At 43.2% G+C, this 22,696-nt stretch overlaps 1 protein-coding gene across 7 annotated transcripts in view; it reads left to right on the forward strand.

Annotated features, from left to right (window-relative positions):
• The window catches only part of KIAA0319 (KIAA0319 ortholog), a 101,382-nt gene that overhangs the window by 23,633 nt on the left and 55,053 nt on the right, over positions 1–22,696 (forward strand). For 5 of the 7 annotated variants that reach the window (XR_003235079.2, XR_011995660.1, XM_025999298.2 and 2 more), the window contains exons 2-3: positions 13,182–13,341; positions 18,136–18,875. Coding sequence is in view for 5 of the 7 variants with exons in the window: in XM_025999298.2 (XP_025855083.2) it covers positions 13,287–13,341; positions 18,136–18,875 (795 nt within the window). In the remaining 2 variants the exon portion in view is untranslated. Of the gene's footprint in view, positions 1–5,022; positions 5,042–13,181; positions 13,342–17,652; positions 17,852–18,135; positions 18,876–22,696 lie in introns of those variants that run through there. The other 2 variants (XM_025999300.2, XM_072729022.1) reach the window with 2 other exon arrangements.

The raw sequence follows: 22,696 nt of genomic DNA on the forward strand, positions 1-22,696 counted from the left end.
CATATATATCGTCAGTGTTCATACCAATTTTTGTAAAACCTTGTATACGAACAGTGTTTCACAAAGAATATAATACAACATGAGACACGAGGTAATTAACATCCACAAGAACAAATAATGTCATCTGTGGAGAAGTCTGGGAAACCATTCACTTTGACCATGCTTTCCTTGTACTTTCCATCCTCCTCAAAAACACTGCTGTGCTTAAAAGGAGTTTGTCATATGTTCTGTAGAAACTTGTATCTTTTTATCCTGTTCTTTCTTTGTGTGAAGAGGGACCTCCTCTCTGCTACACTGAATGGAAATGGAGTGATGACACATTGTGATGTAGTCAGGAGGGATAACATAGGGAAGGGAAAGTGCATGTGCACCTGTGTAAAGACGCAGACAAGATAGTTTGAAATGGAAAATTCAGGAAGTAATGATAAAAACTGTATTTTAAAAGGTAAGGCAAGTACCAGAAAGAAGAGCTGCAAGTGTTGAAGGTGGCTGGTTGCTCCTTCAGAGTAGACCCTGGAGATGGGGAGGGAGGCTCCTTTGTCAGGCTCTTTGCCTTTAAAACTGATTAATTTAGGGGATTCCTGGTGGCTCAGCAGTTTAGCGCCTGCCTTGGGCCCAGGGCGTAATCCTGGAGTTCCAGGATCCAGTCCTGCATCAGGCTCCCTGCATGGAGCCTGCTTCTCCCTCTGCCTGTGTCTCTGCCTCTTTGTCTGTGTGTCTCTTGAATAAATAATTAAAATCTTTATCTAATAAATAAATAAAATTGATTAATTTAAAAAAGCATAAGAGGTAATATCATGTTACCTAGTATAAAAGTGACTTCTTTCAGGATCAACAGTGAACTCCAGCGCAGCAAAATGGGTATCTGTGGGCAAACCTTACGGAAAAACAGGACAGTGAGGAGATAAGTAGCAGGCTGGATTCTGGCTGTCACATACAGGATTTTATTTTTTTCCGTACACTCAGCTCCAGCTGAGATGAAAGCTGTCAGCTGGCTTTGAACAATGTTTCAGAGAACTACAGTAATTCTATCTCTTTGAAATTGGGATTGCTTGATTTAAAAAGTTGAAAATTAAGGTATGGAAATGACCCTCCCCCCTCCCCCGACTGGCTTTCTGAGTCCTTTCTCTCATTTTGCTTCTCCCTTTCACTTGAAAGATAGTGAGTCCTTGTGTTCTGTCTTTTGTCTGTAAGCTGTTCATGCTTGCATTAAATGCTTTCATACATCAGTGGGGATTCAGCACGGTGACTGGGTCAAGCTATTACTTCTGTGAGTGAAGAAGAATCAGTGTTGGCTCTTTCTCTGAATGATGTTGTATGTGTAGATCTTCTTCTGGGGAGGGACATATACTAGCTGTCCAGGGCAGCCTTAGCTGCCCTCATAGCCAGGGCTACCTGATAAAATACAGTAGAAATATGTCCTAAATACTGCATGATAAAACAATCGTGATTTATCCCAAGTCCACATTTAATTGGGAATCCTGTATGCTTATCTGCGAAGTGTGGCTGCCCTATTCATCGTCTGTCCCTCTTGTGTCACATACATTTCCTGACTGTAACCTCATGCAGGCTCTTTATTTGCTCTTGTAATTTACCGAGGCTCTTGTTGCCAAGTGGATCTAAGCCTTCAGTGACCCAGCATAATAGCAAGAGTATTAAATATATTTATTTATAAAATATTAAAGATGTTCACATGACTCCAAGGATACAAAAGGCTATTTGCTTAAAAAAAAAAAAAAATCTCTGTCCCTGCCCTCTCCCTAGTCATAATAAATATTAATGGTTTCTTGTATATTCTTCCAGAGGGAATTCATCTCCAAGCAAATTGATATTTATATTTTCCCCTACCCCACTCCCTTTTCACAGAATTAGTAAATACCATAATCACTGTTTTGCATTTTCTTTCTTTACGGAACAATAGGTCTTGCTATCTGCCAGCATGCTAAGAGTTTTCTCTCTCTTCACAAATGCAGAATTTTTCATGTTTGGGGGGACTGTGATTTATTTAACCAATTCTCTGCTCACAGAAGTTTGGTTGCTTGCAGTCTGCTTGTTCATTCCAGTATTGTACCCAGGAGCAACAGAGTGTGCATAGGATTTCATAAGTGCCCAGGTGTGTCTGTGGAATACATTCTCAGAAGTGGGATTGCAGGAAGTGCCTAGTGCCTGCCCCCTGCCCTCCATAGACACTGTTCCTATTCACACTCCCATCAGTGAGCATTGAGTAGCCATATCCTCACCAAGAGAAGAAAGTAGGAAGGTTTTTTTCATCTGTGACCATCTCGTAGGTGAAAAAATGACATTCCTTAATTTTAATTTGTATTCCTCTTTTTTATTCCTGACTTTGAACATCTTCTTTTGAAGTATTTAAAATGCATTTATTTTTTCTGTGTCCTGTCCATTGATGGACAACTCTTTGTATTGGATGATTGTTGATTTGAGGGCATTCTTGTTTATTAGGGAAATTATTCTTCGTCTGTGATGTGAGTTGCAAATATTTTTCCCACTTTGTTGTCGCTGACTTCATATGTGGTGATGTTTCTATGAAAATTTTTATTTCTACCTTTTATTAATGGGTACAATTTATTCATATTTTTTGTGTGACTTCTGAGTTCATATCATGCCTAGGCTTTCCTCATGCAATTACATAGTTTTATATTTACATGTAGTCCCTCATAGTTTCTTTTCTTTAAAAAAAAAACAGTTTTATTGAGCTAAAGTTCATATAATACAGTTCACCAATTTACACTGTACAGTTCAGTGACTTTTTGTGTATTCACAATGGTGTACAGCCATTACCACATATATTCTAGAACTTTTTCATTACCTCAAAGGAAATCTTGTGCATGTTATTATTCAGTTGTCATTTTATTCCTGTCTCCCAATCCTGGGAACCACTAATTTACTTTTCTGTACATATGGATTTGTCTATTCTGCAAATTCCGTATAAATGGAATGATAGGGGCACCTGGGTGGCTCAGTAAGTTGAGTGGCTGCCTTCTGCTCAGGTCATGATCTCCCAGGGTCCTGGGATCGAGCCACACGTCAAGCTCCCTGGTCCTTTTAAATCCCTCTTCCTCTGCTCGTGCTCTCTCTGTCTCTCTCTCTCTCTCTGCTCACTCTCTCAAATAAATAAATAAATAAATAAATATTTATTATTAATTAATTAATTAGTGCTCCAGGGGCAGGGGTCACAGCAATCCCCGGACTGGGGTCGCCTTTATCTGTTGACGTCTCCGTGTGCATCTTAAAGAAGGCATGCCCTGTGTCCGCAGGCCCCCCAGGCCATCCCCCTCATTCCCCACCCCCACAACATTCCCCTACATCATATCCCCCAATGCATCCCACCTACACCATCCCCCTCAGACCCACACACCCCCACACAATCACCACCAGCGCTATACCCCACACCATCCTCCCTACACCATCCCCCACACTCCACCACCATCATAACCCTGCCCCCACAACATCCAACCCCACACCATCGGCCCCCAGAAAAGAACTGGTGTAGCTGCCCCCTGTGGGACATGCTCAGCCTCCCCGGGATTCTCTGAAAAACTTGCTCCCCTCAGAAGCACAGGTGTCCCATAGAGTACCCAGGGGTTGCAGGGAGGAGGGAAGGCACGGAATCCCAGTCAGTGTGGGTGCAGGTGATTGTAGCTGAGGAACCACTGTACACAGTCTCCGCCCACTGTCTCTCCTGGAGGGTGGCACATCCTGCACAGGACACCAGCCCGTTACCCACGTGGACCTGGGCTGGCCTGGCCCCGGGCTCTGTGGGTGCTGGGGTGATTTGAGCCCCCCCCCATGCCCAACACAAAGACTATTGGGATCCAGCCCCCCATGGCCCTGCCAACCCTACATTCTGGCCCCGTGCTAAGTGAGCCCTCTCACAGTTGGATGTGGCCTCCTGGGCCCTGGGCGTGCCCCACAGATCCAGGTCGCTGACCTAGGGCAGCCCTGGGGATCCTGGGACACCCCAGGGTGGGGAGATCAGGGGTAGGCTGGGGGCCTACCTAATTAATTATTTATTATTAATATTTATTTATTTATTTATTTATTTATTTATTTATCCACCTCAGTGCCCGTCACCCATTCCCCTCCAACACCCGCCCTCCTCCCCTTCCACCACCCCTAGTTCGTTTCCCCGAGTTAGGAGTCTTTATGTTCTGTCTCCCTTCCTGATATTGCCCAACATTTCTTTTCCCTTCCTTTATATTCCCTTTCACTATTATTCATATTCCCCAAATGAATGAGAACATACACTGTTTGTCCTTCTCCGATTGACTTACTTCACTCAGCATAATACCCTCCAGTTCCATCCACGTTGAAGCAAATGGTGGGTATTTGTCGTTTCTAATGGCTGAGTAATATTCCATTGTATACATAAGCCACATCTTCTTTATCCATTCATCTTTCGATGGACACCGAGGCTCCTTCCACAGTGTGGCTATTGTGGACATTGCTGCTATAAACATTGGGGTGCAGGTGTCCCGGCGTTTCATTGCATCTGAATCTTTGGGGTAAATCCCCAACAGTGCAATTGCTGGGTCGTAGGGCAGGTCTATTTTTAACTCTTTGAGGAACCTCCACACAGTTTTCCAGAGTGGCTGCACCAGTTCACATTCCCACCAACAGTGTAAGAGGGTTCCCTTTTCTCCGCATCCTCTCCAACATTTGTTGTTTCCTGCCTTGTTAATTTTCCCATAAATAAATAAATAAATGGAATTATATAATTCGTGGTTGTATCTGACTTCTTTCACGTAGCATGTTTTATTTTTTTTAGCATAATGTTATCAAGATTCATCCATCTTGTAGTATAGATCCATACTTCATTTCTTTTTATTGATGAATAATATTCCACATATGGATATATTACATCATGTTATCTATTTTTCAATTGGTGGACACTGGGATGGTTTCTACTTTTTGATGATTGTGAATAATGATTCTGTGGATACTCATATACAAATTTTTATGTGGACATATGTTTTTATTTCTCTTGGCTACATCCATAGGAGTAGAAATGCTGGATCGTATGGTAAGTATATTTAGTCGTTCTGAGGAACTGACAAACAGTTTTCCAGAGTATCAGCATCATTTGACATTTCCACCAGCAACGTATGAGAGTTTTACTCACTCCATATCTTTGGCAACGTTTTTTATTGTTTGCCTTTTTAAAAAATTTTTATTATTTTTTAAAGATTATTATTTATTCATGAGAGACACAGAGAGAGGGAGAGGAAGAAGCAGGCTCATTGCTGGGAGCCCAATGTGGGACTCAGTCCCAGGACCCCAGGATCACGACCTAAGCCAAAGGCATATAGATGCTCAACCACTGAGCCATCCAGGTGTCCTTATTGTTTGCCTTTTTTTATGTTAGCTGTGCTAATGGGTGTGAAGTAGTATCTTCTTGTCCTTTTGATTTGCATTTCCCAGCTAATGATGTTAAGCATGGTCTCATGTGCTTATTGGCCATTTATCTGTTTTCTTTGGATAACTGTTTGTTCAGATCCTTGCCTATTTGAAATATTACTTGTCTTATTGAGTTATAATAGCTATGTATACTAGATACAAGTTCCTTTTTTTTTTTTTGTAAGATTTTATTTATTTATTCATAGAGATGCAGAGAGAGAGGGGGGTGGGGCAGAGACACAGGCAGAGGGAGAAGCAAGCTCCATGCAGAGAGCCTGACGTGGGACTCGATCCCGGGACTCCAGGATCATGCCCTGGGCTGCAGGCGGCGCTAAACTGCTGCACCACCGGGGCTGCCCTAGATACAAGTTCCTTATTAGATATGTGATTTACAAAAATTTTATCCATTCTGTGGGTTGTCTTTTCACATTCTTGATGGTGTCTTTTCAATCACAGAAGATTTTAAATTTTGATGTTTATTTTATCTGTTTTTTCTTTTATTGTTTTTGTTTTGGTGTCATATTTAAGAGACCATTGCTTAATCCAAGGTCATAAAGATTTACACCTGTTTCCTTCTAGTATGTTTATAGTTTTAGCACTTATATTTCATTTTTTATCTATTTTTTTAATTTTTACATATGGTATGAGGTAGAGGTCATATTTTATTCTTTTGCATGTTAATACCTGGTTGTTGCAGTACCATTTGTTGGAAAGACTGTTCTTTCCACTGAACCATTGTAGTACCTTTGTCAAAAACCAATCCTGTGGCTTATTATTGTGCTTTTATGGTTTTGTTTTGTTTTATTTTTGAAGATTTGATATATTTATTTGGAAGAGAGGGAGAGTGAGAGAGCAATAGAGGGAGAGGAAGAAGTAGGCTCCCTGATGAGCAGGGAGCAGGGGACAGGGAGCCAGAGATGGGGCTCAATCCCAGAACCTGGGATCATGACCCAAGCCAAAAGCAGATGCCTGACTGAGCCACCCAGGTGCCCACGTTTTGTTTTTTTTAGGGTAGAAATTTATCTTAGTGTAAGGTGTGAGGTAGGAATACAACATATTTTTTTTCAAATGGCTTGCCATTTAAGTATCATTTACTTAATCATCAGTTTTCCCTCCACTGATTTGAGATGCCATTTTTATTTTTTTAATTAAAAAATTTTTTGAGATGCCATTTTTAATAATTTCTTTTTGTCTTGTAAATATTTGGACCTACTTATTGAATATTCAGTGATCTACTTTTGCACTTATACCATCTGTTTTAATGACTGTCACTTTATAACATGTTTCACTGTCTGGTAGGAATAATTTTGCCTTATTTCTCTTCTGTTTCAAAAAATTCTTGTCTCCCCTTCATGTTTATTCGTCCGTGTAAACTTTGTGATCAGTTTTATCTAGTTTTCTATTCCTCCAATTAAAATTTCTACTAGCATCATTTTTATTGGGAACATGGAAGTGTATAGGTTGACTTAGGAAAAATTGACGTTTCTGATGTTGAGCCTCTCTATCCAAGAACATTTATTCATGTTTTTCTCCATTTATTTCTTGTGTTTCTCACAACTTCCCATTTTTAAGTCTTAAAATGAACATATCTTGGTGAATTTATTCATAGCTCTTCTTTTTTTCATTATTTTTTGTTGTTTTGCTATACTTTTCTATCATTTATGTTCTTTTCTTGTTCCTATATTCTCCCATTATTTCTTCTAACAAGTTGTTGTGAATGGTAAAAATCCTAAGAAATATGAGACATACCTTAATCTTCTATTTTTAATTTAAACATTTGGTCCTTGAGGTTTAAAAATAGACAGGTGTCTTCTTTCTACTATACAGTCACCTGTTTACAGTGGGGGAATACAAAGTTATCTGTCATGCATACCAGCAGTCTTGAAATCCTCTATCACTTAAGTGGTTTTCCTAAATTCTTCATATTTTTATTTAAAATGTGTGCTTATAGTAAACATTAGCTTTTTTATTTTTATTTTTGTTTTTTATTTTTTTGTTTTTTTAGATTTTTATTTATTTATTCATGAGAGACAGAGAGAGAGAGGGGCAGAGACACAGGCAGAGGGAGAAGCAGTCTCCATGCAGGGAGCCTGATGTGGGACTCAATCCCGGGTCTCCAGGATCATGCCCTGGGCTGAAGGCAGTGCTAAACCACTGAGCCACTGGGACTGCCCACATTAGTTTTTTTAAAAACTAAAATCATTAATGTTAATAGGTGAGAAATTTATAAACTAGAAGTCAAATTATATCAACTTATGTTTTAAGATTTATCTTTTTCCTCAAGAAGTTTATAATTTAGTTGGAGAGAAAATATACATATACCTGAAAAAATTAATTGCCCCCATAAGGAAGTATATGCTAGCTTGCATATAAGTGGTTTCAGAATTCTTGGCCTTATCAGCCACTTTAAAAAATTACTGAATTCTCATAAAGTTTTGGTCTTATATAGTATTTGAAATCTTCTGATGAAGTTAGTTCATGTATTGGGACCCAGAAAATGGAGGCTGGTGTCCTGAACCAGCCCACATCACAGATTTAACTCTGAGTTATGGGAAACACCTGTCAAGGAATACTAACATATGCAAATGGAAATCCTGTAAGTCAGCTTTGGCTAACTTAAATTACCCTAGAAAATAGGGCCTGCTAGCCTTGGACCAAGATGCCGGACCTCCCACACAACCTTCCAAGCTCTCATGCCCTTTTATTCATTGCTGCTTCTAATGCTCAATAAAACTGGGTCTTGGGGCACTTGGGTGGTTCAGTGGTTGAGCATCTGCCTTTGGCTCAGGTGATTCCAGGGTCCCAGAGTTCTACATCAGGCTCCCCATGGGGAGCCTGCTTTCTCCCTCTACCCATGTCTCTGCCTGTCTCTCTGTGTCTCTTGTGAATAAATAAAATCTTAAAAAAAAAAAGATTTTTTTTTAACTGGTTCTTGCCTAAAATTTCTCAGGAAGAATGCTCCATTGCTTGTGAGGAACTGTACTTCTCCAATCTATACATTGTTTTGTTTTGTTTTGTTTTGTTTGAATAAAGGACCGCAAACTTGTGACTGTATTGTAGTATTTTTGTCATTTGACGTTCCATAAAGTAGCTGTGACTTACTATGTCTCTGCTGTGAGCTTATCTGAACCTAAGCATTTTATAGCCCATAAGCTGAACAATAACAACAAAAAATGCTTTATGTTACCTATTAAGTAAAATGGCATCTAGGTCCTTATAATAGAAAGTTCAAGATAGGCAGTGGCTTAAATGAGATGAAAGTTTATTTCCTCCTCAGAAAAACTCAAAGGTTGGCAGCCCAGGGCTGCTCCAGTAACTCCATGTCGAGGCTTTTTCATGGTTGCAGATCGCTGCTGGGGTACCAGCCCTCATGCCCTTTCGAGGCAGCAGCAAGATGGAAAGAGGAGGGGAAGGCAAAAGGAGGTTTCCCTATGAGTCCTATCCAACAGTTGCTTTTATATGTGATCCAACAAAATGGAATCACATGACCTCACTAAGCTACAGACAGAGTAGATGGGGTTGGAAATGTAGTCTTCTAGCTGGGTACCCTGGTGCTCCAAATAACCTGAGTCTTATTACTAAGGAATAAGGGCGGAATGTTCACTGCATAGACAAGGAGCAGTCTTGGCCATGGTCACCCTCACCTTATCCTCGAGCCTCTCTCTGCATCCTTGAAAGAGGATCATCATGATCCCTTTCTTGTCCAGGTCTTAGCACAAGGAGTGCTCCATTATTGTTTGATGAGTACATTTTTGTACTTTGCCCACACCTGGGCTCACCCCATTCCTACATCTCATTCATTCTCTGATCCTAGTCCTAAGCCCTGCTTACCTCATCTCTGAATGATCACTATAATCAAAAGAGAAAGAATGCTGTTGGAGCAAGGGCTCCAGGATGGTCTAGGGATCATGAACAATAATATACTCAGAGGAGGAGGGAGGTTTAAGAACAGAATCAGGCCAGAAATGTCAGGAATCAGAAATTTCTACTCTAGGACTCTTGGCTGGCCCAGTCAGTAGAGCATGCAGTTCTTTTTTTTTTTTTTTTTTTTTGAACATGCAGTTCTTGATCTTGGGGTTGTTGTAAGTTCAAGGTCCATGTTGGGTGAAGAGATTACTTAAAGATAAAACCTTAAAAATAAAAGAAAGAAAAATATCTATCGTACATACCAGTTGGTAACTTTTTCCTTTTTTTAAAGATTTTATTTATTGATTTGAGAGAGAGAGAGCATGAACAGGGAGGAGAGGGAGAAACAAAGTCCCCATGAACAGGGAGCCCGACATGGGGCTCGATCCCAGGAACCTGCATCCTGACCTGAGCCAAAGGCAGACACTTAACTGACTGAACCACCCAGGCACTGGTAACTTTTTAAATAGCTGGCATGTTAGAATGACCATGCTGAAATACCCTAAGCCTTCTTTAAAAAGGAAAATTATAATTGTATCTTATTAATGCAAAGTAAGATGTGCTCAGTTTAGGAAAAGAGAAAGAAAATACAGGTAAGGAAGAGGAGAAAAATGAAAAGGAAGAGAAAAGTTATTCTCATTAGTCTTCACCTTGAAAGGGGCATTTCTTTCAGATCTTTACGTGTGTAAAGTTGATCCATGAAGAGTTTATGTAATGGTGTATGGGTTTGTACTATTTATAACGTTTTGAACTTGTTAAGCCTTACTTTAAAAGTCCTATTTTATCATGCAGACACAACTTTACATTTGATGGAAACATTTTTTTGAAGGTAGACAGGCTTTCTATGTGAATTCTTTAGTATTTTTCTTTCCCTTTACTGAAGACATGAAACAACAGCAAGGTGGGCAGAAGGCAAGCAGCAGGAAAGAGCATGACCCTTATCAAGAGAAATGACAATTCAGAGACTGAACAAGTAAGAGAGATCTTGTTAAGGAACCCAGAATAGAACGTGCTTATGTCCCAGAGCCATAGAAATGGACAGGGGCTGCTGCAGGGAGAGCTTGAGATCTGACTCTGAAGCTTGGTTTCCTTTCATAGAGAGGAAATGGGAATAGTAAGAACTATTTCAGAGAGATTTGTTATGATGATCAAGTAGGAAAATATGTCAAAACATAACTTAAGGGCAGTCCCGGTGGCCCAGCAGTTTAGTGCCGCCTTTGGCCTGGGCTGTGATCCTGGGATCGAAGGTGTGAGACCTGGGATCGAGTCCTGCGTCAGGTTCCCTGCATGAGGCCGGCTCTGTCTGTGTCTCTGCCTCTCTCTCTGTCTCTCTCTCTCTCTGTGTGTTTCTCATGAATAAATAAATAAAATCTTTTAAAAAACAGAAAACATAACTTACAAAGTACTACCCATGTACTTAAAAATACAAAACTTATAGACTATTAGAGCTAAAAAGACTTTTGGTAACATCTGGTCCATATGCATATTAATGTTGGATAAATGGAGGGCCACTGTTTACTCGTATTAATGTACTGAATAAAGAACCTTAACTATGGAACTGACACTAGGAAACCCCTTGTTAACTGAGCACTGTAAGTTTGCACTGGGAAATGACAATGAGTTGCTGACAGTACATTGCACAAGGGTATCTGACAGAGTGCTGAGGGGTTGGAAATGTAATGGTGTATGGGTTTGTACTGTTTGCCAGTCTGTTTGCCAAGCTGTGTACTTTTGGAGTGCTTTTTGCCCAGCGAGGTGTCTTTTCTTAATTTGGCCAAATGTAACCAGTGGTATGGTAGAGGGCTGATCTCTTTCCATGGGATGATGGACTGACTGTCCCTCGCTAACAGCAGCATTGCTATTCTGGGGCAGCATTCCGGTCAGCTGACTGAATGCTAGTACTGGATACCCAGCTGCTCTCTCTGGCCTTTTGGGTACTGTGGTCAATTACTGCAGATGAGAGATGGTCAGTCTTCCCTTCTATCCACTTGTTATCTCAAACCACACTTTCAGTGCTAGAGTGAAGGAAGTTATTGGTGGCAAATTATGTGCACCAGTAGGTTTTCTTTTCGAGGTTTAGGAAGGAAGCTTATGGGGGCTCTTACTGAATGTTGACATTCCCCACTTTACCTTAGAAGTTAGTGTTCTGATGGCCTCTGTTACTGTGTACAGAGAAGTATTATAGCAACCTCCTGACTTTACCTTGGTCATCTTCACTCCTTTCTGGTCTCTTAGTCTATGTCAACTCAGTAACACTAGATCCTTTTAGTCCTTCTTCTGCCTCCCCTGAGCCCAGGGCCAGTGATGGTTGCAGGGTGGACAGCAGCCTCATTCTAAGTTGTCAGTGACAGAAGTGTCAGTGAAAGTTGAACAGGAGGCATTCTCAGGATTTGAGTTATTTCAAAGTAAGTGTAAGCAGTTGAGGGGGAGGTATAGAATTTTTCCTTAATCTGCTGGGTATTGATTACGTTTAGCTCAAAATAATCTTCATGCCAAAGTGGTATACTTTGAGTGACAAATTCTGCTCCCCTTCTTGCTCTATAAAACTTGCTAACAACTGACCTCTCTACCAGCAAGACAGACACCTAGAGTTTGTAAGGAGAGGTTCGGGAGGTACATTCAAGACAGTAGGCAGAGAGCACGTGATCATAGATGGGGGTTGGAAGATGTTCAGCACAGGATTATGGGCAGGGAAGGGGACATGTGGGAGTACAGACTTATAGGCATTCCATAGGCATTCCATCACTATTAGGGCCTTTCTGGCCTGGTGATTGGGATGTTCCAGTCATTGCAAAACGTCTTCATCAATGCCTTCATCAATGCAGAAATAAGAACAATGGGTTTTGAGTAGAGTATCAGTTAAGGGGTCTTGTCTGCTTCTGGCTTTAACTGTTGGAGTCTATGAGCAAGAGGACTAGCTGACACTAGAAGGTCTGGACTTGTTATGTACCTGCTAGAATTGAGGAAATAGAGTAGTATGATTGATTTCATCTTATTTCATGGATTTGGTTTACAAGGGAAGCAGGTGTTGGGGATGAAGAATTTCCTCCGACTCAGAGTCAGATTGACAGGAACAGATTAAAAGGAGGAAATCAAATTTAATAGTGTATGTATGGGGAATCCATATAGACATGGAAATTCCAAAGACAGTCAGGCAATGTGAGGCTTATATGATGATGAGCTAAAGAGAGGGCTAGGGGCCTGAGGATACCAACAGGAGAAAGACTGCTATTAAGAAGGTGAAAGGAGGTGTTTGGGAAACACAAGTGCCCTATTACATAGAGAAATTTCTTAGGTAAAGAGGGATCTTTGTTAATAACTCTCTTCCTGGGCTACATGTGTGGCTCAGTCCGTTGAGCATTAGACTCCTGATTTCAGCTCATGTCATGATTTCAGGGTTGTGGGATCAAGCCCCACATCAGGCTCCATGCTTGGGGGAGTCTGTTTGAGATTCTCTCCTTCTCCCTCTGCCCTGTCTCCCTGCTCACTCATGCATGTGTGTGCTCTCTTTCTCTCTCAAATAAATAAATAAACAAACAAATAAACAAATAACTCTCTTCCTGGTACTTTTCCTGAATGTGCTGGGTTTGACTTGCTTTTAACTGAAAATGTTCATGCCAAAGTGGCGCATTTTGGGGCTGCCTACCCTTGGCCCCTACAAAAGCATGAAAGCTTTCTCAGGAACTGTACTTTCTGTTTGAACAAACTTAGGGTGGATAGTGTGCCTGGGATATGGCCCCGTGGTGTTAACAAGGACATGCTTCTAAGTGACATGAATAAATGATAGAAATAATTTTATATGTTGCCTCATTTACCTATTCTTTCTCTTCCTTCCTATTTGCTTTCTGATTTTCCTTGAGGTTCCTGAGTCCAAATCTGGTTCCTAAGAAACATCAAAGGACGCCTGCACCAGAGGCCTTAGAAGGGTCTCCTTGGCAGCATACTCCCATCCACTGTGTGACAGAATGACATCCCCCACCAGTGTGCTCTCTTCATTGCTGCTGCTGGTGACTGTTGCAGGTAGGAAACCATTGCCCTGGAGATGCGAGCATCACACATGAGCTTCCCATCTTTGGCTTAAACAACTCAGATCAGAAACAAAACAGATGAACCTAGGGGAAGGGAGAGAAAAAATAAGATGAAATCAGAGAGGGAGACAAACTATAAGAGACTTTTAACAAACTGAGGGTAGCTAGAGGGGAGGAAGGTAGGGGGATGGGGTAACTGGGTGATTGGGTGATGGGCATGAAGGAGGGCATGTGATGAGATGAGCACTGGGTGTTATATGAGACTGATGAATCACTGACCTCTGCCTCTGAAACTAATTTACAACAACAGTAACTCATGATCAACCTGAAATGAAGTGTATTTGCATTCCAACAGAATTATTTTGCATATTTACATTACATTTCCCTACATATTTTGGCATGAAGGCAGACCGCATGTGCAAGTGGTTTTCTGGAAACAGGAATTTAAATAGGTCTTTATTATTATGATGAGTTTTGAAAAGATAAAGTCACATTTTATATATACTAGAAAAACTTAATGTATTTATTTAAAATGAATGATTACTTAGCCGATCTTTTTTGGAAAGCAAATGACCACAGTCTCTTATATCATAAATCTTTATTTTCATATATTCTGCTTGCTTACTGTGGACATACCCATGATAGGAAATCACTTGTGAGCAGCAGTGCTCGTGATCTGTTTCCTGGCTAGGCCAGTTAGGGCCCCTTTGAACTTACCAAGGACTGAGGATGGAGATATGGCCAGGAAAACTGATTTTATGTCGTGGATTATCAGAGTGCAGTGAAGCCATAGTGAGGCTTACCTGTGTTAAAACAAAACAGAAATTCAACTGAGTAAATTTAAGGGTCTAGTTAGCTTTACTCAAGGATTCCTGAATTGGGCAGCATTCCATCTAGAAGGTAGAAGGGAGCTCTAAGGAGCTGTACAAAATGTCAGAATTTTATAGGCAGAAGGAGGCAAGGTCATCTTCCTGGGAAGGCAGGGAATCTTATGCAGAAGACCTCAGGAGTAGGATCAGGACACTCCTGACTGATTAGATTGTGCTCCTGGAAGAGGCTGGATCTGCAGTTGCAATATCAGTGGGGCTTCATGTAAGTAATTCTGTTTGGGACCCTTTTTAACCCTAACAGTGACCTTTGTTAAAATGCAGTTTTCTCTGCATCCAGACATACTGCACCAGAAGGCCTAGCAGTTGTGGCTCAAGTGTCTGAAGCAGCTAAATTATAAGCACTGTTGAGTACACAGGAGCCACTTCAGAGAGTTCTATTGCTGAAAAAGCCCTGCCAATCCCCCTACTGTACTAATGTTTGAGTATTCTTTTTTTTTTTTTTTTCCTTTTAAATCCCTACTTTTTCATTCCTTTTGTGATTTTTCCATTAATTAAAAATTCCTGGGCGGCCCGGGTGGCTCAGCGGTTTAGCACCGCCTTCAGCCCAGGGCCTGATCCTGGAGACCCGGGATCCCACGGCAGGCTCCCTGCATGGAGCCTGCTTCTCCCTCTGCCTGTGTCTCTGCCTCTCTCTCTGTATGTCTCTCATGAATAAATAAGTAAAAATCTTAAAAAAAAAAAAAAAAAGCCTTTAAAAATAAAATAAAATAAATAAAAATAAAAAATTCCTGGGGCAGCCCTGGTGGCTCAGCGGTTAAGCACCACCTTTAGCCTAGGGCCTGATCCTGGAGACCCCAGATTGAGTCCCACATCTGCTGTTCCCTGCATAGAGCCTGTTTCTCCCTCTGTCTATATCTCTGCCTCTCTCTCTCTCTCTCTCTCTCTGTATCTCATGAATAAATAAATAAAATCTTTAAAAAAAAATTCCTGGGATAAGGCACCTGGGTGGCTCAGTGGTTGAGTATCTGCCTGATACTCACAACCTGAGGTTGTGATCCCTGGTTCCCGGGATCCAGTCCCACATTGGGCTCCCTGCAGGGAGCCTACTTCTCCCTCTGCCTGTGTCTCTGCCTCTCTCTGTGTGTCTTTCATGAACAAATAAAATCTTAAAAAAAAAAAAAATTCCTGGGGCATCTGAGTGGTTCAGTCAGTTAGGCATCTGCCTTCTGCTCAGGTCACGATCTCAGGGTCCTGGGATCAAGCCCTGTGTAGGGCTCCTTGCTCAGTGGGAATTCTGCTTCTCCCTCTCCTGCTTCTCTTCCCTTGTGCTCCCCCTGTCTCTCCCTTTCAAAAACATAAATTCTTCATATAAATTAATTATTTAAATTCTTAATTTCTTTATTAGCAAGTTTATTTGTAGCTTGCCTGTCTTCCCTCTCTGTCCTCTTTACCTTTGACAAAATGTTCACCAATGATTTCATTGATTTGTCAACAATCATGGAGTGCCTACTATTGTTGTGCCCAAGATTGCGAATCCAAGAAACCACCAAGGAGTCGACACCGATGCAAACACACGAGGGTTTATTTACAAGCTCAAGCTTGGGTCCAAGTATACCCGGCACAGCGGAGCAGGGACTTGGACCCACGAGGTGGGTTCCAGCTTTTAAGGGCTGGTCTAGGGGACCTCCAGAAGGAGTGGAGGAATTTCCCAAGTTCTGTTTACATTCTGATATGGGGCTTTCAAGGGAGTTGAGCTCTATTCTCATTCTAATATGGGGCTTCCTGCCACTGGCTTGGGCTCTGTTCTCATTCTAATATAGGACTTTCTAGGGCATTAAGCTCTAAGCTGTTTTTTTTCCTGTAACTGAAGTAAGGTAAATTTCAGCTCTTATTCACAGGGGCCTGGGATGGCTGTACTTGTGCTAACGCTGAACTTTAAGTGGAATGGCCCTAATTTTCTCGGCCTCCACACTATGTTCACAGATTGGGCTGGGACTGTGTAGAAAGTACAAACATGGGTGAGTGTCCTCTGGTCTCTTTGAGAACTTTGTTGAAGGAGTCTGATAGAGTCTGAAGTAATTATGGCAAGTTGGCTCACAGAAGAATGGGTGAGTTGTTGGAAACCTTCTCAAACTTATTTGTTTGAGATCTCTGCATATGGTATGTCACTCCAAATGGACCATTTAGGTGATTTTTTTGCAGAACAAAGGATTGATCTACCCCAGAAATATGTGGAAGTCTCCACCTGAATGAAGGCTTCTGCCGTGGAAAGATCTCCTTGGCCACTGAAACAATTTGCTTGCTTCAGGATCACAGCCTTCTTTCTGTACAGTGGTTTCTTCTTCTTTTTTAAGATTTTATTTATTTATTCATGAGAGACACAGAGAGAAAGAGGCAGAGAGACACAGGGCAGAGGGAGAAGCAGGATCCATGCGGGGAGCCCAATGTGGGACTCATCCCCTGGCCCCAAGGCAGACACCAAACCACTGAGCCACCCAGGTGTCCCTGTACAGTGGTTTCTGACAGTTTTACAAGTTGGCTTTTGAGCTGCTTTGTGGCCAACGCCAGAAATGAAATATGGCCGTTTCTATACATCACACTGTCCAAAAGATGACCTAACAGTTTTTCAAGGGAATTTAAGGCACATCCCACCATGTGTGTTTGAAAAAATTTCTAGCTTGGGTCTTCATTTAAAGGCCACTCAGGGATGTAGTAGTATCTTTACAAATATAGGCAACATTTTTGAGAGCAGAGGGGGAGAGTCCAAGATATATCCTTCATCATCTCTTGGTTTTATTTTTATTTATTTTTATTCTTAAAATTTTTTATTTGTTTATTCATGAGAGACAGAGAGAGAGAGGGGCAGAGACACAGGCAGAGGGAGAAGCAGGCTCCATGCAGGGAGCCCCGTGTGGGACTCAATCCCGGGATTACACCCCGGGCTGCAGGCTGCGCTAAACCACTGTGCCACCGGGGCTGCCCTATCTCTTGGTTTTAATTGGAGACACTACTTTTTTATGTACAGCTGGAGGGTTCTCCCCCCCACCCATATCCAAGATTAAGCTTTTTGTTATAAAGTAAAAGGCTAAAAGTATTAGGTAGATTTACATTTGAGAAACTGTCATTTCAGTTGAATTAAAATAGTTGGTTGCAAGCTTATTCATTTGGAAAGGTGCATATCTATTACATCTAATTCTTATTATATTGGGCCAATCAGACTTTCCTATTGAGTAAGTAAGTGTTTGGCATCGAACAATTCTTAAAAATTTATAACGATGATCATGTGTATACAGGTAAAAATAAAGATGACTCCTATGCCGTATTTAACCATTTCTCTTACCTCCAGTTAGAAGTGCCCTCTATCAGTAGGAGGAAAGTAACAGTAATTTCAAAACATTATCAGTGATGAGCCTTCAGTAGGAAGGAGATCAATACCAACAAAGAAGAAAAGTGACTCTGCCCTTGGATTTCAGGAAATGACAGACTGCCGCAGAAGGTCCTGAAAGTCTCGATTTCTCTCATTTTGTCGTGGACTGCCGTTGTTTTGTGGTCCTGCACCACTGGGTGTCTGCAGGGGAGCTCCACCCTCACACCTGCCCTGTTTGCCCAGTGGAGACACTGGTGGCTATTTGGAATCTGATTAAAGCTAGTTGTTCTAGACCTGTCCTGCAGGCAAGTTTTTCTCTCCTTTGATGTTTTCCCCGTTGATTGGCCTATCTTCAGAATAACCTGTGAAATGAAACCTTTGTGACTGAATTTTGGGTGGGGAGCAACATGAAGAGGCAGGTGGAAGGTGGGCAGGGGAAGGAGTGTCAGGGTAGTGGGGCAGGGGTGGAAGGATGGGAGGACCAGTGTCGGACCGATGTGGGGAGAGAGGGATTGTAAGATAGCACAGGGCACTGTCTGTGCAAACTGCTGGTGGTTTTGTTCCTCATTGGAGGCTGCGCTGTTTGCAGGTTGCGCCCGGAGCCGATGCAGCGAGGGGAGGACGTTCGACAATGCCATTGTCTCACCCAACCTGGAAACAACCAGAATCATGCGGGTGCCACAGCCCATCCCCGTGGCACACTGCACGGCCGCATGCTGTGATCTGGCCAGCTGTGACCTGGCCTGGTGGTTTGAAGGCCGCTGCTACCTGTTGAACTGCCCACGCCCTGAGAACTGCGAGCCCCAGAAGACGGACTCCATGAGGTCGCACCTCACCTTTGTGCTCAGGCCAGCCCCAAGGCCAACACAACTGCTGGACTACGGGGAGAGGATGCTGCAGGCCAGGGGCTCTCCCTCGGGACTCTGGGGGGACTCTCCGGAGGACATCAGAAAAGACTTGCCCTTCCTAGGCAAGGAGCAGGCCCCCGAGGAGCCAGCCAGGTACTTGGCGGACTACAGGGAGCCCGAACTAGACCTTGTCCAGCCCCACTGGCAGCAGGAGCCTAGAGGGAGAGCCCAGGACCCCCGTGGGGACCTGCACTCCGGAGGCCCGATGGGCAGCACCTCCTCCAATGGACACAGCCGTCCGACAGCCGCAGAGAAGCAGGGGGAGCCCGCGCCCCGTCAGCTGAATGGGTCGGCCTGGATTCCGGCCCTGAAACACACCTCAGAGAGCAGGTCGTTGGTCACAAGTCCACCCTCAGGAGAGGTGCAGGGAAAGGAGACTTTTCCGCTCCAGGAACAGCCCAGGAGCAGCTCTGGAGAAGAGGTGGGCCTGATTGCTGGAGACTGGGGCTGGGGCCAGATGGGAGGGCCTGTGTGGGGCTGGAGGTCTGAGGCCTAGGAGGGCAGCCCTCAGAGCTGCCAGGTGACACCACACCTCGTTCTCTGCTGAGCTGTCAGGACTACACTGTGGGAAAGAACGAACAGCGTTTCTGCCCTAGAGAAACAAGGGCAGCCACCTAGTGATGACTTAGCACTGCTCCCTCGGGTGCCTCTCCCAGTATTTCAGGGGAGCTGGCCCATCTGCACAGTGCACCTTTACAAAGAAAACCCACAGGCTCCTGGTGGAGTCACCTTGTTGGACCCTGGCTCACGGGTGCCAACGTGTCCCGGTGGACGCCCCAGAGACTCAGACCCCAGACAGGCAGATGCAATTAGCAAGAGGGTTTATTGAACATTTGCGCAAACGGGCTCTCCGCCTCAGAGGTGGCAGAGAGCCCCGATTAGCAATTACAGGCATCTTTTAAAGGCAAAAAGACGGCTTAAAGGCAAAGAAACTGGGGGAATAGTATAGCAGCCAGGTTATTGATTTCTCAGAAGGTCAACATGAACCTGTTCAGGGACATTTCAGTCAGGGCGTGGAGGGGAATGGTTTTCTTATCTCTCGGACAACCAGAATATTTTTTGTTGCTTAAATTCCAGGGAGGTGCAGGGATGGGCTGCCTCTGGATTAGGCCTGTCCTACTCACAGGGCGGGGTTTCTTCAACCTGTGCTAGGCCCACTTCCGCAAACCAGGGCTTGCAAATCAACCTTCCCCAGAGAGGTAGTATTAATGAATCATTCTGGAACTTCCCAGCCTGCACCTGTGAAGTCATCCATGAATGAGACCATTTAGTTCCCCAAAGGGAGGTGACCTTCCTGGAAATAATCCTTTTTTGTTGTTTACAGTTGCTTTATCTTGTGCTGAAAAACTTTTCCTTTCCCTAGCCCAGTGGAGGTCCTTTCTATAGGGTGCTGCCCCATTCATGAAAATGGTTCAATTGATTCAAAAAAGGCCAATTAGATCTCAAAAACCGAGTCAGTTGAATTATTGTGGGGTTTTCTTTTAAGACTTTATTTTTATGTAATCTCTACACCCATTATGGGGCTTGAACTCACAATCCTGAGATCAGTAGTCATTGATCCTGAGCAAGCCGGGAGCCAGAATTGTGAATTAACAGATTTGGCAGCAGTCACAGTGGGATGTGAAGTACACTGCTAAAGGTATTCCAGGTGACCTGAAACACAACCGTGGCACCGAGAACCCCTTTCTGCGTTCTTTCTCGCCTTTGCCCTAGGAACGCTCCCCTAAGGTTCTGGCCTCTGCTTTCCTTGCAATGAGCTCTGGATCTCTTGCTTTCCAGAGTTCCCCGTTTGTTTGGAGTCATTAGCTCCACCGTGGGAACAAATGATTTTATGTGGGGCCAGAGAGTGAACAGTCAACACAGAATTCTTGAGACATTCTCTGCAAAAAAGGTGGTTTTATTAAAGCTCCCAGGGACAGTACCCTTGGGCAGAAAGAGCTGCCCTGGGATTGTGAGGAGGAATTAGTTACTTTTAAATCGCAGAGTAGAGACAAAGGAAGTTTTCAAAAGGATTTTCGTATGTTAAAGAAGATTTAGAAGATCCTGGAGGTCTAGCTGTTGTCAAGATAAAGTTGCTTTTTGCCTCAGGCAAAGGATTAACATTAAGACAGTTGGGAGTTTCCAGAGGAATGTTTTAGGTGCAGCCTCAAGTATTTGTCCAGAGGTTACAAGAGGTAAGGACATTAAATTTTATCTAAATTTCTTTTGCCTTTGTTCTCCACATCAGGAACTGCTGGCAGTTTCAACCACAATCCCCCATCTGACTGGAACCCTTACTGTGGTTCTGGCCCAGTGGCAGCTGCAGACTCATTTGTTGAGGTTGGCTTGGCTCAACCCCTTCCCCGGTCCCTGGCTCCACGTTGGGAAATTTTGGAGGTGTGCACGGGACTTTTCTTGGCCAAGACACCATTATAGCACCTAGTTACTACCCCTAAATTAAGGCGTGCACTTCCATGTCTCGTTCTGTTGTAGATGAAGGGTGGCTGAAAGAATTGGATCTCTAAATTCTAAAGCATTAGATACACCTGCTTATTTTAGTCTAAGTGATATAATTTTGGAATGTTCGTGCAGTTGGTGGAATGAGGTCTGGAGCCGATGACCAAGAAAGAATTTTTGAGACGTCTTTGGTGCAAAATGGTGTTTTTATGAAAGCGTGGGGGCAGGACCCGCCAGCAGAAAGAGCTGCAGCTCCAGGCTTGTGAGGGATAGCTGATTATATACCTGGGAGTTGGGGGAGGAGCGGAGGAAAAGAGAGATTTCAAAAGGGCTTTCATATGCTAAAGAGGACCTAAGGATACTGGAGGGCTTGGCAACTTCTATAGGAGGTGGTTTTTCCCTCAGCAAGGTAGGGAGTTTCCTGGAGGAGTGTCACACTGACCCCACCCAGAAGTGGGGGTGCGGAGCTTGCAGGGTGTGAGCTTGTTTTGTCCTCAGCTGGCCTTCTCTGCTCACTCATCATAAGGACTACAGTCCCCGAGCTACAAACATCTATACATACGGCAAAATCTCACTAAAACAACCTAGAATCACAGTGGCCATTATGAGAAATGTTCCAATGAAATAAGATCACTTAAAAAATGCACACGGTGGGCAGCCCTGGTGGCACAGTGGTTTAGCGCCGCCTCCAGCACACGGTGTGATCCTGGAGACCTGGGATCGAGTACCACGTCGGGCTCCCTGCATGGAGCCTGCTTCTCCCTCTGCCTGTGTCTCTGCCTCTGTCTGTGTGTCTCTCATGAATAAATAAAATATTTTTTAAAAATGCACATGGGGGTGCCTAGTTGCCTCACTTAAACGTCTGCCTTGGTCTCAGGTCATGATCCCAGAGTCCTGAGTTTGAGTCCTGCCTCAGGATCCCTGCTCAGCTGGGAGTCTGCTTCTCCTGCTTCTTCTGCCTGCCATTCCCCCTACTTGTGTGTGCTCGCTCGCTCTCAAATAAATAAATAAAATCTTAAAAAAAAAAAAGTGCACTTGGCAGCAAGGATTCCCAAGTTAAACAAGCAGAATGGGGATACCTATTTTTGGAAGTCTCCAAAAACCTTCAAAATTCCCAAATAGCTTCATTAAAAGACTCATTTTAAAAGGCTAATATGAAAATTAACGACATAAGAGGTACGCTACAACAAAAAACTACGAGACAGACATGACAGCGCACAGCTTCCCCTCTACCCTCCTTGGTCTAACATCCATTCTGGCAATCTTCTGGACTGCTTTTCCACTTGAAGAATTATTATTAAACAGTTATCTTTTTCTTAAGATTTTTAATTTATTTATTCATGAGAGAGGCATAAACCCAGGCAGAGGGAGAAGCAGGTTCCCCACAGAGAGCCCTATGCTGGACCCAACCCCAAAACCCCGGGATCATACCCTGAGCCAAAGGCAGAGCTCAATCCCTTAGCCACCCAGGCGCCTCTAAACAGTTCTCTTTCAAAATAAGACCAACAGTCGGATGCCTGGGTGGCTCAGTTGGTTAACCATTCGATTCTTGATTTCAGCTCAGACATGATCTCAGGACCTTAAGAATGAGCCCCATGTTGGGCTTTGCGCTCACTGCAGTCCCCTTGTCCCTCTCTCTCCACTCCTCTCTGCTCACACACTTGCTCTCAAATAAATAAATAAATCTTTAAAAAAAAAGATTTATTTATTTATTTATGAGAAACACAGAGAGAGAGAGAGAGAGAGAGAGAGAGAGAGGCAGAGAGACACAGGCAGAGGGAGAAGCAGTCTCCATGCAAGGAGCCT

This window comes from Vulpes vulpes, chromosome 12, assembly GCF_048418805.1.
Source record: "Vulpes vulpes isolate BD-2025 chromosome 12, VulVul3, whole genome shotgun sequence".
NCBI classification, from domain to species: domain Eukaryota; kingdom Metazoa; phylum Chordata; class Mammalia; order Carnivora; family Canidae; genus Vulpes; species Vulpes vulpes.